This window comes from Uloborus diversus, chromosome 4 (genome assembly GCF_026930045.1).
Source record: "Uloborus diversus isolate 005 chromosome 4, Udiv.v.3.1, whole genome shotgun sequence".
NCBI lineage: Eukaryota > Metazoa > Arthropoda > Arachnida > Araneae > Uloboridae > Uloborus > Uloborus diversus.
Genome location: NC_072734.1, coordinates 188,300,516 through 188,317,770, shown reverse-complemented (window position 1 = coordinate 188,317,770; position 17,255 = coordinate 188,300,516). Strand labels below are relative to the sequence as shown.

General features: G+C 32.4%; 1 protein-coding gene across 1 annotated transcript in view; it reads left to right on the top strand.

Moving 5' to 3' along the window:
- Positions 1 to 17,255, top strand: part of LOC129221055 (ATP-binding cassette sub-family C member 3-like) — a 140,974-nt gene that overhangs the window by 104,066 nt on the left and 19,653 nt on the right. Inside the window, 5 exon segments of the mRNA XM_054855492.1 lie at positions 2,889 to 3,199; positions 10,613 to 10,812; positions 12,398 to 12,524; positions 12,621 to 12,722; positions 13,819 to 13,965. Coding sequence (XP_054711467.1) covers positions 2,889 to 3,199; positions 10,613 to 10,812; positions 12,398 to 12,524; positions 12,621 to 12,722; positions 13,819 to 13,965 — 887 coding nt within the window.

Sequence of the window (17,255 nt, the reverse complement as noted above, 5' to 3'; positions counted from 1 at the left end):
TGTTACATAAATATGTCAATTAGTTATATAAGAATAACCACATCACTTCTATTCTTTCACTATTCTTACAACAATTATTATACTGTTTGAAAATATAATTCAAAATAATTTCAATTACTTTTTAGTTCTAATGAACTCTTTTTAGTTCATGAAACACATATGTTTTTAAGAGTGATTTTAATAGTTTCTTAAAATTCTTATGCTAAGTGGTTTCTAGAAGTAAAGTTTTTTTTTTTTTTTAATTTTCTATAATTTTGCCATGTAAAAAAATTTTATATACTGTTTTGTAGGGGGTTCTTTTTCCAAAAAAATTGACTTGATATGTTTTTTTAACCATTTTATTAAAAAAGTAGCATCTTTTGAAAATATTTCTTTAGTTCAACAACTTTACACAACTTAAAACGTTTAAAATACTGCGTTTTATACAAACATACAATGGATTTGAAGTAGAGCAAAGAAAGGAAACCATTATCATTGGTAACGTAAATCAGGGAAATTTGGTGAACTTAATCAGGGAAATCAGGGAAAAGTCAGGGAACTTTTTTTCACAGTTCCTGTCGCCACCCTGTACAAGTTCATGGGTAGGAATCAATTTTTAAACAATACACACAGAGTTTTAGCACTGCTCCCCATTTTACATTTTCCTGCCTGCTACATCTTTTATCACTAGTCGGGACAGAAAACATTAAGTCGGGGTTTTACTATATTGTGGAAAACATTTCTAGTCCTTAGAAATTTCCTTTTCTTGCCCTGGTTACGAGCTCCGGGTTCCCATGTGAAAAATAGAACATGATCATCTCTATAATATTTGTTAAAAAAAACATATAATTTTTACGAGTCTGTATTTGTAATCAAAATTGTAATTGGCATATCATAATTCTAATCAATTACATTTTTTACATAATCTTCTTGTACTAGTAATCTCCTATTTTTTAGGCTCATAATCTTAGTCATAATAGATAACATTTTCTCGTAATTGACTCCAAGTCTGATATATATATATATATATATATATATTTGGCAAAGTATTGGTTTTCATTTTATATGTGGTCTGTGTTTTTATTTAAGATTTTATTTTATGCTTTAATAACTTATTTGTTGGGTTATTTTTCATATAAGTGGAGCATTAAGTCTTGTTTGTAGACCCACTATGTCATACTCTGAAAACCATTATCCACAAACTTCTTGATGTTGTAATACTTATTTCTTTTTATAGGCATGTTGCTTGGGGACTTGTTTACTTTCCACCTTGTTGGAAACATAATTTGAAAAAACATTTATACCATGGGGTCATTTTGATCCACTTTGTCTAATTTTACATTCAATGGCGATTTTAATGCTTATTAACAATGGCTCATTATATGCATTTAACAGATTATTTTGCATTTTTATACAGCTTAGTACTGTTCTATTTAGCTTTCAGTATTTTAGTGGGGTTATTCAGTTTATATATTGCCTGTTTTTTTATTTGAAAGATTATTTTAAGCTAAAATGACTAGATTGTTGGATTATTTTTCATGCAAGTGGAACATTTAGCCTTGTTTAAAGACTTGTTCTAGTTAAGGATCCATTAAAACGAATAAATGATGCATAGTTTCATCAAACAAGTAGTCAAAGAATCACATGAGAAACAAAAGTAATATCAGATTTAAAATTTGCTATCGACCAAAAGTTGAGATGAAGTACTAAATAATGATTTGAATGGAGGAAAGCCTTCAAAAATAAAAGTCTGAGGTATCAGCGGTATTGGCTGTGTTGATATATATACATAGCTGCCAACTTGTAAGATTTAGCCTTACATGGTAAGATTTTTGGAGGTATTGTAAGTTTGTAAGATCTTTTAAGATAATTGTAAGATAATTAGGTTTTAGATCTCTGGTATTGATTTTTTTTTTTTTTTTTTGAGTTTCCTTTTATGTTGCTTTAGAAGAATAGAGAAACTGCAGATGAAGAGCCTAAGATAAGCTCCAAAATGAATTTCTTTCTGTACAAATAGATGATTTGCCCAATGTTGTGCTAGAAAAGGAGAGGACGGATAAAAAATAGGCTGCTTTGAAGAAATTAGTTATTAGTCAATGGTTCATTGATGTATTAAAGGCTCTCCTTTGCTATGCTTTCCATTCTAGCCAACCTCACAGCAATGCAGAATGCAAAAGAATATTCAGTAGTGTCAGAAAGGCAAAGACAGAGCTGTGCAGTTCTCTGTCTGATAATAACCTGGATAACATTTTAATCATTAAGAAACTCCCCCCCCCCCCACACACACACAAAAAAACTATTGTTTTGAATAAATTATTGAAATATAATTTTTGAATGTTGCTAAGTCAGCAACTTAAGAAAGCTTAGGTTCCAGTTAAAGTAGTTTCAGCAAAAGCAGCTGACTGCATTAATTTACAAAAGAAAAAGTAAGATGATACAGCAAGTTATTAGTTTCTTCCAAAAGAATATTTTTAAAGATTAATATTAAATGATGCATCTTACAGAAAAATATTAGACAATATTTTAAAAGTGCACACTTGTACTCTTAAATTTTTAAATGCACAGGCCTGCCTTTTTGAAACTGCTTTTTGTAATCCTATGTTTCTCTTTTGTGAATCCAGTTTTTTTTTTTTTTCCTGTGCTGATTAATTACAAGTAAAGATTTGAAAATATAATACTTTTAGTTTTAAGGGTTGGTTGTGTGTTGGTTAAAAAAGTGTATGAATACACCCACGGCATGCATTGTAAGATTTTTAAAGTTGATATGTTTGCAGCTATGTATATATGTATATATATTATCTCAGGACATTGATTTTTATGTATTAAGATGTACATATACATACTTGTTCGCATAAATAAGTTCAAAATTGTTTTCTTTAAAAGCATCTATATTCTATTGTCTTTTATAGTTATAAGCACCCTCTTTACATCAATATCAATGAATTTAGCTGCTTTAAGAGCAGCCAAATATCTTCACGATGAAATGTTGGCTCGAGTCATGCGAGCACCAATGTCGTTTTTTGATACAACACCTTTGGGCAGAGTACTCAACAGATTTTCTAAAGACATTGATACTGCAGATGTAACCATTGGTTTCAACATCAGAATATTCATCATCCAAGGTTTCCGTGCCCTCATCACTGTGATTGTTATATCTTTGGAAACTCCAATTTTTATTGTGGTGTGCATACCCCTTGCAATATTGTATTATTTTCTGCAGGTAATTTTAGTTTTTGCTCATACAACTTTCTTTACTATGCTTTAGCAGAGGTAAAATAAAACAAAAGTTTAAATTTTCAGCAAAATCATATGGGCTTACATTGTTGAAGACAATTCATGATTGCGACTTTATCAATCAAGTTAATTTAGTGTCCTATTCCATTGTGATGTTTCATTTAAGACAATTTTCTGAGCTAATTTTCAATGAGTCATTGATGGGTCCTTAAATTAAAAAAATAGAAAGAAATGATTTTAAGTTATGCAATCTGGGAAAACCTTGAAAGTTCATGTATCTCATTATTTTTTTCAAAGCCTTGAAAGTCATAGAAAATTTAAGATACTGTGAAAAAACAGCTGGAAAATCCTCGAATTTCTCGTTTCCACCGGCCAAGAACACGCATTAGAAAGTTTGCCCCAAAAAAAGAGAGGCTGCTAAAGATGACAAAATCATCTTGGCTTTTTTTTTGCCTCTAAAGTGGCAAAAATAGACATGCTTTATTTACAGGGATGTAACTGCATAAGTTGAACATTTTTCAAAGTTAAATATGCTCATTTTAAAGTATCAAATATATATTAAATTTTATGTTTGGTATGTAATCTTTAAAAATTGGCTGTTTGGGATGAATGGAATAATCATCCTTGCTTCACAACAATCGTTTTTATTGCTAAAAAAGTTATTTTATGTAAAATGAAGTTTTCAAATGTGTTTTATATATTTTATCTTAGCACATAAATCTATTAAATTTAGTCTAGTATTTTTGACAGCATTGAATATAAAATTTATTTATTACAGTTAGAATAATGTACATTAAATATTTTAAATGCATCTTTATATCTTATAAAGTAACTTGTTTTTAACTTTGTTACATTTGTACCACATCTTTGATGTTTGCAATTCTAGAAAGTGCATGATTTTACTCTGCAAATAGTGTGTGTACCCTGTGGTTTCTTAATTTTTACTTTGGGAATAAGTGCACTTACTATTAATTACATGATTAAAGAAATCTATAGTAATTACTCAGAGTTGATGAGTAATAATAATTGTAGATGTTTGCATTATTAGGTATACCTGACCTAAATTTATGTGATAAGTATAAAGACATCCTTTTAAAAGATGGAAAAGTACCTTTAATTTGAAATAAGATTTTATCTTTCACTTCAGGGACTATTTTCATTCAGTTTTGTCAGTTCTAAATTTGCTACTTTAGTCAATGAAATGTGATGAACAGAAGAATTTTGAAACTGGTTTCTGGGTTTGTTGGTCTCAGCTTTCCTACCTAAACATAATTTCCATTCTAAATTTGAATTATGTATTTGTTCCACTGTGTCTTTATTCAAGTTAAATATTTCCCCTCCGTTCTCCTCAAAGTTTGACTAAAGGTTTAATATGAGGAATATTTCTTTTTTCTATGAAAAGGGAGAAATAAAGCCCTTTTGGGGATTGAGTATTTTGTTTAAGTGTATTATTTAAATTTATCATTAAAATCCTAAGTCTTCTTTTATCATTATTATTTTTCTTTTTTAAATTTATATCCTATAAATTATTGATTATCTAATATGTTCTGTGTTCATAAACTTATGTGTTTTGTAGGGTTCGCCCGATAGCATTTTTTGGCCGATGCCGATTGTTGGCCGATTGTTTTTCTTCAAATGGCCGATTGCCGATGCCGTTGGACGATGGCAAAAAAAAATCTAACAGAAATAAATTGCTAAGATTGTCAGGGATTTAAAGGGTCATTTATTCATTTCACTTTACTTCCTTTCTACGAATAGAGAATTGTAATCACAAAAAAAAGCAGAAAAAAGAAAATCAGATTTCGACCTAAATTTCTATTTTACGATTACCCAATTTAAACTTCACAAGTTTTTTCGGCACATCTGTACATGTATACATATCTAAGAACATATAGATGACCGAAATATCCATTTTGAACACCTCCTCAGTTAATTATCGCAGTTAATTGTCTTGTGAAATCTTCAAGCGCATAGATTTGCGTCCCTCAAAAACGTTATGAAATAACAAGTTGAAAACTCATACGTACGTAGTATGTCTAAAATTTGAGGACAAGCTGTATAAAACCCTACCCTGAATAGTTCACGTTACCGAAGCACATCTATCTAAAAAATAGTTATCTTGAACGACTATGCACTTCTGCCATTGTTTGTATAGCTTTACCATAATTAGCTACTAATTTTAATACTATAACTTTTCGTCGGACTTAGCTCCGTCTGACTTTTACCTGTTCCCAGGTTCCAGAAAAAACATTTGCATGGACGCCGCTTTCTTCCGTCAAGAGAAGATAAAGCTGCATCACAGAAGGTTGCGAAAAATGGCTTCCAGGAGTGTTTCCAAAAGTTATATGAACATTGGCAGAAGTACATAGTCCCTCAAGGTGACCCTTTGAAGGTGGATGTGCTTTGGTAATGTGAACTATTCTGGGTAAAGTTTTGTTGGCAAAAGCCATTTATTTTGGTTCTTGGAGAGATTCATAAAAAGCTAGAATGTATTTTAATTATTTAAAACTTACTTGTTCATTCAAACTATCCTAGAAATACATTCCTGTTTTAAATGTCGTTGAAAAACCGGCGTGCGTAAACCCCGAACGTGTGTTGAAATCCCCAGTGACTAAACACCCAACAAGTCAATCACGTGTTTCGCCCATCGGCGGACACGACCTCAGGCCTCAAGAGTTGAGGATCTTTCTGCTGGTAGCAGTCAAGAAAGTAAATTTAAGAAATAGCAACTGTTAAAAGGATTAACTGTGAGTTGCTTTCAGATGCAACAGATGTAAATTTTGACAACGTCACGTCATTGCTTGGGGGTAACTGAGATGGATTAAATAGAATGTAAATCAATCAATCGTCCTCTAATGATTTGGTTCCATTCTGCAGTCGGTGTGTTTTGATTTGAGCATGTGTGCTCAAGAGATTTATTTATCCACGCAGAGGACGTGGAGGTGTTGAGATATGTAGTAACAAGATTCGATAGCCTGCTAAAAGTGCAGGATGTTCTAAAACAGCGCCCTAAAAGTAATGAAGGAGTTTTTTTAAGGAATATAAATTTGAAGAGTTGATGTTTTTTTTAAGTATTAGGCCTAACAGTGCCGGAAGGTTCGTCTGGCATATACCCGATTACGGAGCCCATCGGACTGGTTTGAATCCACTATATGGTGCGGCAGCCTCTGCTAGTGGAAGGTTCCTGTTTTGATGAAGTTGGGCAAATAATTTCCTGTGCTGCCTCTACTGTGGCATGGGTGTGCCTGGGATTGATTGACCATGGATTTTGGTCTGCTGTCCATGAGTGGACGTTTTCAACTCGTCTGAACATCCGACAGATGGATGTTGCCTTCGTTGTTATGTGTGCCAAGTTTAAAGTATGGACTTCCAGTGGTATGAATCTTTAAATAGTTTTCTGGACAGCTATCATCGTTGTGGCATAGCGTAGGGTAAATTTTTTTAAAAAATATTAGGAACATTTCAGAACTGCTGATGGTTTTTTTCAGTAACTGAATCTTGTGAAATTTCTCTGTGATATTTGTTTGTTTGGGGGGGGGGGGTATAATTATATTTGAATTGTTAATAGGGGATATGCTTTTTATAAATGTTTGATTGTTTTTGCCTATTTACATTTTACACATGTTTTGAATAAATTGTTATTTAAATTGAAATTCAGTTTCCATTGCTTCATTTCTCCCGAAATCACCATTCCACATCCGTTGGTCTACCTGAAGGCCAACAAGTTTTATACAGCTTGTCCCCAAACTTTTGGATCATACTACGTACAATCTGTATAAGGTGTAGTTATGCTTCTCCTTTTTTGACCAGTGGCGTAGCTAGACCCGACTTTCGGGGGGGGTTACTTCTTTTATATATATATATACATAATATATATATATATATATATATATATATATATATATACATACATACATATATATATATATATATATATATATATATATATATATATATATATATATATATATATATATATATATATATAGTATATATAATCGCTTGGAATTTTTTCCTTTTCTTCTTTTTTTTTCTTTCTCTTCTCTCTTCTTTTTCTCTTTTTTTTTTTTGAGACTAACTTTTCGGGGGGGGTTTTGTCCCCAAAACCCCCCCCTTAGCTACGCCCCTGTTTTTGACTGCTGTATGATAAAAGAGAAAGAAAACAACAGCCAAAAAAGAAACATAACCAATTGATTTTTTTTTTTTAATTGAACACATAACTAAGATTTTAGTAATAATGTATGGATTTAGGTACACTATACATAGTTAAAAAATTTAAATTATGTTGTTTAATCATTCAAAAAAATAATAATAATATGAATAAAATATGAAATTGTCAACAAATTATGCAATTAAAATGGAAAGCTTTGCACGGAACTGATGTGATATACCCCACCCTTGGCGACTTTTTCCTGTTGGCGCCAAGAAAGCGTCGCCAAGAAAACGATGTATGACGACATATGTCATACATCGTTCTTAGCGATGCTTTTTTAGCGCCAACAGGAAAAAATCAGATAAGAAAACATGATCAAAGCACTTCAGAACACAATATACATAAAAACAACATAAAAGCACAACAAAAAACATCACAAATATATGCTTCAAAAATGTACGGGGCCGGGGTTTTTTGTAAACATATTAAAATACAATGAAATAAATTATTGTATTAATTACAAGTCGAAATTAATGCATTAATTTTTTTTTCATCATTTCTCCGGGATATGAGACCTCTGGCTCGCCAGGACCTCGCTTCGCTCGGTCCGTTATCCCTCCGACTGTTAATATACATTACAGTCGGAGTATGATCACAGTTATGTATACTACAAGAACCCCTCAAGGATTTGTAAAAACAAAGAATTTTGGAAGTGAGAGGTTTTTTTTTAATTTTAAAATAAAGAACTTACCTTTTTATATGGTATAAATATTCACACTCAGTCTAAAACAATACATCATATGATAATGGCACGTTACAGATACACACCACGTTGGAGTTAACTTTTATTTAACCTTCAAGTTTGAAGAAACTGGCATTTTCTAATGTTTTTACTTCAAAACACAACTACTGAATTTAAACTAACACAAAATAAGCATTCCTGTAGGGTATATTGCACGAAACAACACCACGTCATAAAATCCCCCTAAGAGCGGAACATATGTGCACCTACCTCCACGGACACACGTGCGAAAAGAATTAGTTCACATCTGTACTTCCCAGGTATATTCTGCAGGGTTACTATGGCTACCGGAAAACGTTTTATCGCCAACGTTGGCGATTTTCGAAATGGGCTAAAAATTCTATCCTCGCCAAGGGGGGGGGGGGGGGGTATATCACATCTGTACCCTTTGCACGTAAAAATTTTTTAGTCATCAAATTAAACAAAAGGATAATAGATAAATTACAATATTAAATCATGATAGGAATATTTTTATAATTATTTAAAATTTATGAATAGAAAAGTTTGCATTTTTCATAAAAGCTATAACAGTGACATAACTTTTTTGCTGAAGAAAGAAATAGCCATGGAAAAAACGAGGTTCTTAATACGCAGCTACAATAAATAAACTCGATATTTATATCAAGTTAATAATAACTGAATATATATATACTAATTGATCTGATGTTTGTACACATAAGATTGAACAATTTGTTTAATCTTTTATGAAGCCCTATAAATAAGTTCTAATTAAAATTTTCAATTCAACAATAATTTTCTGAAATTTAAAGAATTGCATAATAGAAAATCCTTGCAACTTTCTGATAACATATTATTAAAAATCTGATGGAAACAAAAATAATTTATTTATTGATTTTATAAAAATACATATAAATAGTTACTTACGATAGAAAAAAATCGATCACTATAAATGATGCAAAAAAGATGGCACATTACGAAATATAGGTGAAACAAATATGAGAAATGCAACGCAAAATGACATTTCTTGAGCAAATAAATAATCGCTAAATATTTCGGAAATGCTTGAAATGTTGAGGGAGGGGGGGAGTCACCCTCTGATTTTGAAGTAACTTGCAACATTAAACGTCAGCCTCACACACACAACTTCGGCCACATTTTTTTTAGTACAGAACCGCTACCACCAACGCATCAGAAGGGTTTCTGAATTTACTACAACACTTCCGAAGAAAAAATTCAGAAGTCTCTTTGATTTCCGAATTATGTCATTATTTAAAACGTCTTTAATCAGTTTCTTACATTAATGTTCTAAATTTTCCCTAAACAATAGATAAAGTTTGAAAAAAAAAATTCTAAGTTTATGAATGGTGTTAGTTTTAAAGAACTCAGAAGTACAACTAGAGTTTGATTTCAGGAATAGAAGGAAAGGGAGGGGGACACGCAAGTGTTCTCGGAAATACAAAGAATAGTCGTAAAAAATTGAGTTAAAAATAATCATAAGCATTGAGCAGAAAAACCCTTTTAGAACTTGCACACGAGTTTGTTTTGATGTGCAGTGGCGGATTTAAAATATAGCAAATGTTGCAATTGCTCAAGAGGCCCCATACCCATAGAATCACCGTAGGAGTTGCAAAAATGCTTATGATAAATGTTTTAAAACTTCCGTGATAGAGAAATAGGGCCTCGAAACGTATTTCGATGGGCCCCATACTTGTATATCCGCTGAAGCGGTACAGAAAAGACTGCATTACTGTGATTCATATTACAAATATCGAAAAATTAAAAATTACCTTCGGTTCAACAGGAATCTAACAAAATGACACAAAAACAGTTTTGCCATCTCGCATTTGTTTCCAAGTTGGTCTCCAATCCAGCAATATATTACCAAATGATCGCCTAGTCTGAGACGCTATATTAGTTTTGCATTGAAATAAGTAATTAATAGTCACAAAAAATGAGGATAATAGGCTTTTTAGAACACCCCATCGAAAACAGAAACAGAAGTGCACAACTGGAATGTACGCACACTCCCCATGCGAAATTTTAACCTTCTACAGCTTACCATTTTTTAATTACGACTTATAAGAGATACATACGTACATCCAGCTGCAAAAAACAACGCAATAATTAGCTTGTTTAGTACCTGAATACAAATTCATACTGAAATTTAAGTAAACAATTTTATATGAAAACAATAACTCCCTTTACTTTGTATTAAAAGTAAAACAGCGAAGGTCCTTTTTCTCGAAAACATCGGCCAATTCCATCAGCTTTTCGATGTTTCTTAAGGCCGATGTTTCCTGCAAGTTAGCATCGGCCGCCGATGCCGCTGGCTAAATTCTTGAACCATCGGCGCCGATGCATTGGTCGAGTCCTAGTATTTTACTTATACTGTTGCCATTCTCTGTACATTCATCTTGAAGAATAAGTAACTGCAGTCTTTTTTTTCTCCATACAAAGTAATGTTTTTTAAATTTTTTTTACAGAAATTTTATATTCCTACATCACGTCAGTTGAAAAGATTAGAATCAACCACTAGATCACCTATTTATTCACATTTCTCAGAAACTGTAGCTGGCTCGACCTGCATTAGAGCTTTTGGGGCTGAAAATACATTCAAGAATCGCTCAGATGAACTTGTTGATATCAACAATGAATCATACTATCCAAGTTTAGGAGCTAGCAGGTCTGTTAGAATATTTTGAAATAATAATAGTAATAAAAATTCTTAACATTATTATTTTATTTGTTTAAAATTATTCTTTGCTCAATCCATTTGCATGTGCTGATTGATCTGTCAATGCACAGTCAAAGCAATTAGTCTAAAAAGCGGAAATTTCGAAAATAGCTTTATTTTATAACACTGGGATGGACATGCCAAGAAAATATTTTTGGAAATTTTGACTTTTGGGAGGGGGGGATGACATGGAACTCGGAGAAAATGAGAACTTTCCACACTTTTATACAAAATGCTCAAGATAGAGCTGAAGTTCAGGGTTGAACCAGGTATCAAAAAATTTGAAATTTTTTGAGGATTACAAATAGCTTGTTCTCATCTTTTTAGAACATTAATTTATTAAAGTTATTAAATAAAAACTCATTTTTACCTCCACCTGAGCATGACTCTATCTGAAGCACTTGTCCCATTTTTTCCAAGCTTAGTATTATTGGAAAGCTTGTAAAAAGTAACCCCTTACAAAATTTTATCATCTCTTTAAAGTTCAAGAGCCTAAAATGACTCCAAAACAAGTTTAAGTAAAAATAAAGTTCAAAAAGATCATCTTTTGCCAGATTTTTATTATCTTAAAGAAAAGCTGAACATTATTATTTGTTGCCTCGCTTGAGCATCTAGAAATAAAATTTCTTATTTCTGTTTGTTAAGGCTCTGAGGCTTTGTTCGTATGCAAGGCATTTTCAGTACATTTCCTTTTTGATTATGTTTTGGCAAATTAATAAATAAATTATTTTTATTCTCTTATTAATTTTTCGTGCAGCCGACAGACGATTGATGCATCCGTCATTTGAAAACTCTTACCCTTATTGTATTGGGAATGTTTAGACATGGACGTCTTTTATTCTGATGAGTGTTTTGGAAAATGTTTTTTTTTTTTTTACTAATGCAGAACTTTGGGTACTATTATTCTCATTCAAATGAAACTGTTTATACACTGCTGTTCTTACTGTGACATGTATTTTTAAAGGGAGCATTGATCTTATTTAGGGACTGTGTCACATTTTTTCCTCAAGGAAATAAAATGTTGGCTCTAGTCTAGATCAGGGATTAGTATAATGCTACCTTATTTTTCATTATTCTTTCCATCACTACTGATCATGCCACAGTGGTTTTTTTTCTTTATTTTTACCACGTCTAAAACTCTTATTGCTGTTCAGAAAGTCACTTGTTATTTTGCAGCAACCTCTTTGGTAAGACCAGAATCTTGAGTTTGGCTAGTCCAGCCCCTTAAGACTTTATTGCAAAGAGGATGAGGTCGTGATTCTTTGTTCACCTCCTGACATCTTGTGTGAGTCCGCTTCTGGCTTGTCTTTGCAATTTATAGGCTGAATTTAAAAATTTAAAAATTACTTTTTTCCGTCCAATGATTGCATTCGAACTTTCTATTTGGAATCTGGTATTTTTTGAAATTATAGGGTATCAAAAATTTCATTCAGTTCCTTTAATCTCATTATCAATGGAAATGACAAATATATTCACATTTTGACTTGTTAGTTATTTCTTTGAAGTTAAAAATTGTTCCTTTATTTCTTTTCAGATGGCTCTCTATCCGACTTGAATTTCTAGGGTATACAATTGTTTTCTTGGCTGCTTTAATTGCAGTTTTAACGCGTGGTACTTTAAGTCCTGGAATTGCTGGTCTCTCAGTCAGCTATGCTTTGCAGGTGCATTAATATTACTATTTAGGATTAAAAATAAAAATTTTCTGCTTGTGGATCATTTTGTGAATGAAAAATGTTTGAAATATCTTTTCTTAACAGATAACTGCAATTCTTAACATGTTAGTTCGAGCTACTGCAGATGTAGAAACAAATATAGTTGCTGTTGAGCGTTGCTTGGAATATACTAAAACACCAACAGAAGTAAGTATTTACATTGGATTGAAAATACTTCTTTCAATTGTGTCACTGGAGAGACCTTTAACCTGCGTCAGATTACTTCCAAAAATTTGGAGAGAAAAAAAAATAATAATAGTACAATTTATAAGATGTTCATTAACTGAAACCTGTGAGTGATTAATTCTGTGTGCCTTTGGTCTTGATATTAACAATACTCTCATTGTAACTAAATTGAAATGTGTTGCCAGTAAAATAGCACACTGCAGGGGTGCCCACCTAGGGGGTCATGGCACAGATTGCGCCATTGAAATTTTTAGGGGGGGAGCGTGTTTTGAGGGGTATTTTTGTTATTTTGAGAGAGGGGGCTTTGGAATATTTGGGGGGGGGGGGGCACCCTTAGTCTTGGGAAGGGGGGCACACTGAACTGAAGTTAAAAAATATGATATTGTTTACAAGTTGCATTTGTGTATACATGGTTTAATATTTCACCAGAGTGTAACATTATATATTTGCTCAATAGTTTCATCAATAAAAGTATTGCAATGTACTTATGATTGATCACCTAAAAGAGAGCTTAAATATTATTTTCAGTATTATCAATACTAGGTGAATCTAAAAATATTTTTGAATTACCATTTATAATTTTTAATTTCACTGCAGTTTGATTACTTGATCATTTGTCTTGAGGGGTTTTTTGGAGGGAGAGGGGTCTTTTCGCTCTTTCTTTTATTCTTCAAGTATATATGTAGTTAGGAATGGACTGTAAATAGACTCCCCTGGAGATTGAATAGATTTCACTTGTGCTAATTTTTTAGAGTATTTCTTTGTATATTGGTTTCAAAAAAAAAAAAAACTTAAGAGGAAAAATGGCAGGTCATTTTTTCTTCAACAAATTTTAATGAAACAAATGAGAGGGAAAATACAATGCAAGAAACAGTGGTGTCATGAATTACTGCTTTGGATGATACACTTAAGCTAAAACTCATTCTAACCAACAATTGCCATTGTTTTCCAACTCTAAAAGGAATTTTGTTGTTTGTGTCATCATTTTACATTTAGCTCTTAAAATTTCTTGATTACTTTTCTAAGAGCAGCTACCCTATTTTACCTTTCTTTGCAGGCAGAATGGGTGAATGAGCAAAATAAACCTGATGACAAATGGCCTTTTGATGGAACAATCAAGTTTAATGAATATTCAACAAGATACAGAGAAGGTCTTGAATTAGTTCTGAAAGGAATAAATTGTGTTATTAATCCAAATGAAAGGGTAAGTAATGTGTACCTTACATTGTACAAAACTTTTCAAGTTACAAATGCAAGCATTCAATTCAGGTTCAGTCTGTATTGACTTAAGACTAGAAGAGACTTGTGTAAAGAGAACATCTAGGGTTGTTAATGGAATCTCAAGTCAAAGTTATAGTTCTAGACTCAATGACGATTATATATATGTATGTGTATATATATATATATGTATATATATATATATATATATATATATATATATATATATATATATATATATATATATATATATATATATATATATATATTCCGTTCCCACATGGGACCTAAAGTTTGCAAAATATGAAAAAAATGACGCTGCGTAAAACTCGTCACGGAAAAGTCTCAGGAAAAGTTTGTGGAGCTGAATCTGGAGACAGATTTATAAGAACCTCCCTACTGTCCAGATCATCCATGCCTAACTTCACCAGCAAATAGGTCTTTGAAGTCGGAGATTGAGTCACTATTGATGTGTGATTAGATGTTGTCGTCGTCACTGATTTGTACCAACAATGAGGAAGAAGATAATTCACAGTACATCCAGTTGACTATTTCTGAGTATTCTTGCATATAGAAGTTGACTTTTGCGTAAATGTTCTGTTTTCCTTCTTGAATCTATCTGCATTGACGTGAGAATTCTACCAACCCCAAACATTTATGTATTTATTGTCATCTTGAGTCATGGCTAAACAGTAAGTCTTATGGGTGAGCAAAAATTCTGTTCGATCGCAGGGTTGACAACATAAAGCAAAGGTTTTGGCAAGTACCTGATGTATTGTATTGTTTGGTAAACAAGTTTTGGGCCATCTTAAGATGGTTTCATAGAAAACCACATTGGCATGAATGCTTTCAATGCAAACTATACTAATTCTTGAAGTTTAGATGCGAGGCTTTCTTTACTTATATACACAATTTGAGAGTTCTATTTGCTTTTGTCAATCACCTCGAATGTGATAAACGCCGAGGATTTCGTACAGCCAAATCTTTTTTACAGGTCCCTGGTTCAATTGCCTTTATAATATCAAATTAATGATGCTGATCTTTGCTGAACATGTTTTGGTCAATCTCTGGGAATTGGCAATAAATACTCTCAAAGTTAACTACCAGAAGATTCTGGCAGTCTGCTAACTTTTCCCCAATTGATCCTTTAGAGAGGTACTAGGCATTGTTGTCTTGCCATCCAAGAGCTGAAACATGTGGTGGAATGGTAACTCATTGAAATGGAAGAGACAAACTGCTCATTGCAGAGTCATATATCATGACAGAAAACTACAAAAGGTGCAGAACTAAAACAGCTAGATTGAAGTAAATAATAGTTTACTGAGATAAATACTGACAGATGCAGACTGAAAAAACAATGTTGGGAGACAGCTAATGTGGTTCTAGAATGGCGGGGATGGCGTGGAGAAGAGCGACCCCAGCCAGGCGAGTGAGTTTGTTTTGAGTTGATATATTTTTCGAATATTAGGTAATTAATTTTTGAAATTTAGGCTCAGACATTACTAAATTATGTAAGAATGAACAATGAATAAAATCAATAAAATATGTTATCATTCTTAAATATTAAGAGAGTTGGGTTGTTTGGTTATCACTTAAAGGGCTAAAAATAAAATAATTCAGTTTTTAGGCTATTGACTTAAATACATTGCAGCCATTTTAAAGTTAAACAAAATGTCAGTCAGTTACCAAGGAATTTTCGGAGTTCCGGATGTAAACTTCCAATTCTATGTAGTCAGCAAAGAATATGAATTTTGGAAAATTTCCACCAATAATTTTCATGTTGAGGGGAAAAAGGTTGATTTTTTATGGTAACTGACTGACATTTTTATAAACTGATTTTAAGATTGTTTCTGAACTAAACACTATAAAGATATTTATTGATATAAGCTTCCAGTATAAAACTGTATTATGAGTACAACAAAATGCACTACATTCTTTCCTTTTAGTTAGAATTTGTTTTAGAAAAAACTTTGATTACTACGTGTCAAATTTTCCCCTAAAAATCTGGAAAAGATATAGGCATCTGTTACAGCTTATTTTCAATACCAAAAATTATAAATAAAAATTTAGTTTGGTACACTTTAAAAATATATATTTCAAGCTTTTAAATGATATACAATATTTATAGTTTTGTTAATATTGAAATTTTGATGCTCAGGTTGACATTTTCGTGGAATTGCCCATATATATATATATCTTTACTAATATTATAAAGAGAGAGGGCGGATTTTTGTGTGTTTATATGTTCGAGGTAATCTCTGGAACCACTGCACCTATTTGAAAAATTCTTTCACTATATGAAAAATGCTTTCTTACTGAGTAACATAGGCTATAGTTCGGAAAAATCCGATAAATAGTTCTTTTTTATTAAAATTTAGGCCCAAATTTTACATAAATTGCTTATTAAAGGGGGGAAAAATTACTTGCGCATGTCAATATTATATATCGTTAAAAAGGTCAGAATTTTCTGCGTTCTAAACGATTTATTTCAATACTCTAACGTAATTACGACCAGTGTAATTTGCTTTTTCAGCTCCAACTTTTTTAGGCTCAGCTGAAATTTAGGCACTACTTTCTTCATTAAATCTATCAATAAAAAGTGAAGGAATTGTCCCTTAGTTTTCTTTTTGACAGCATTGGAAAAAGCGAGATTTTTTACTCCAGATCTCTCGAGCTATGGTCGGAAATATTAGCTTCTACCTTCAAAGGAAAAATAGTTACAAGCGTTTTAAAATCAATTTCGAAATATGTCATCTTGATTCGGAAAGGCAAGAACTTTTTTAAGGACACACTCTGCAGTACGATTTCAAGTGCATGATGATGGCAATCCAAATGTAAAATATCTGCAACTTCAAAAATAAGGACCACCCTTTGGACGTCGTTTGCAGACTCTGTCCTAGCCTCGTTCAGAAGATGAACTGTGGCAAATGGTTGAAAGGGAATGGAGAGCCATCCCTCTGGACACCATCCACACCCTTATTGACTCTATGCTTAGACGTGTTTCTTCGTGTATCGCTGTCCATGGTGGTCCTACATCCTAATGAGCTGACGCCGTTTCTCGCTCTGTAATCTGCCTATCATTTTGAAATTAAGATCATTTATTATTCCTTGCTGTCTCAGTCTTTTTTTTCAAATTTTCATCACTTTCTGACCAGTCCTTCTTGGTGTTGCATTTCTGATGTCAAGCAGTGTATAAACATCAATAAAGCAACAAACAGACAAGGTTAGCACGTAGATAAATCGCAGGCGAAGCTGATACCATTGATGAATGATACC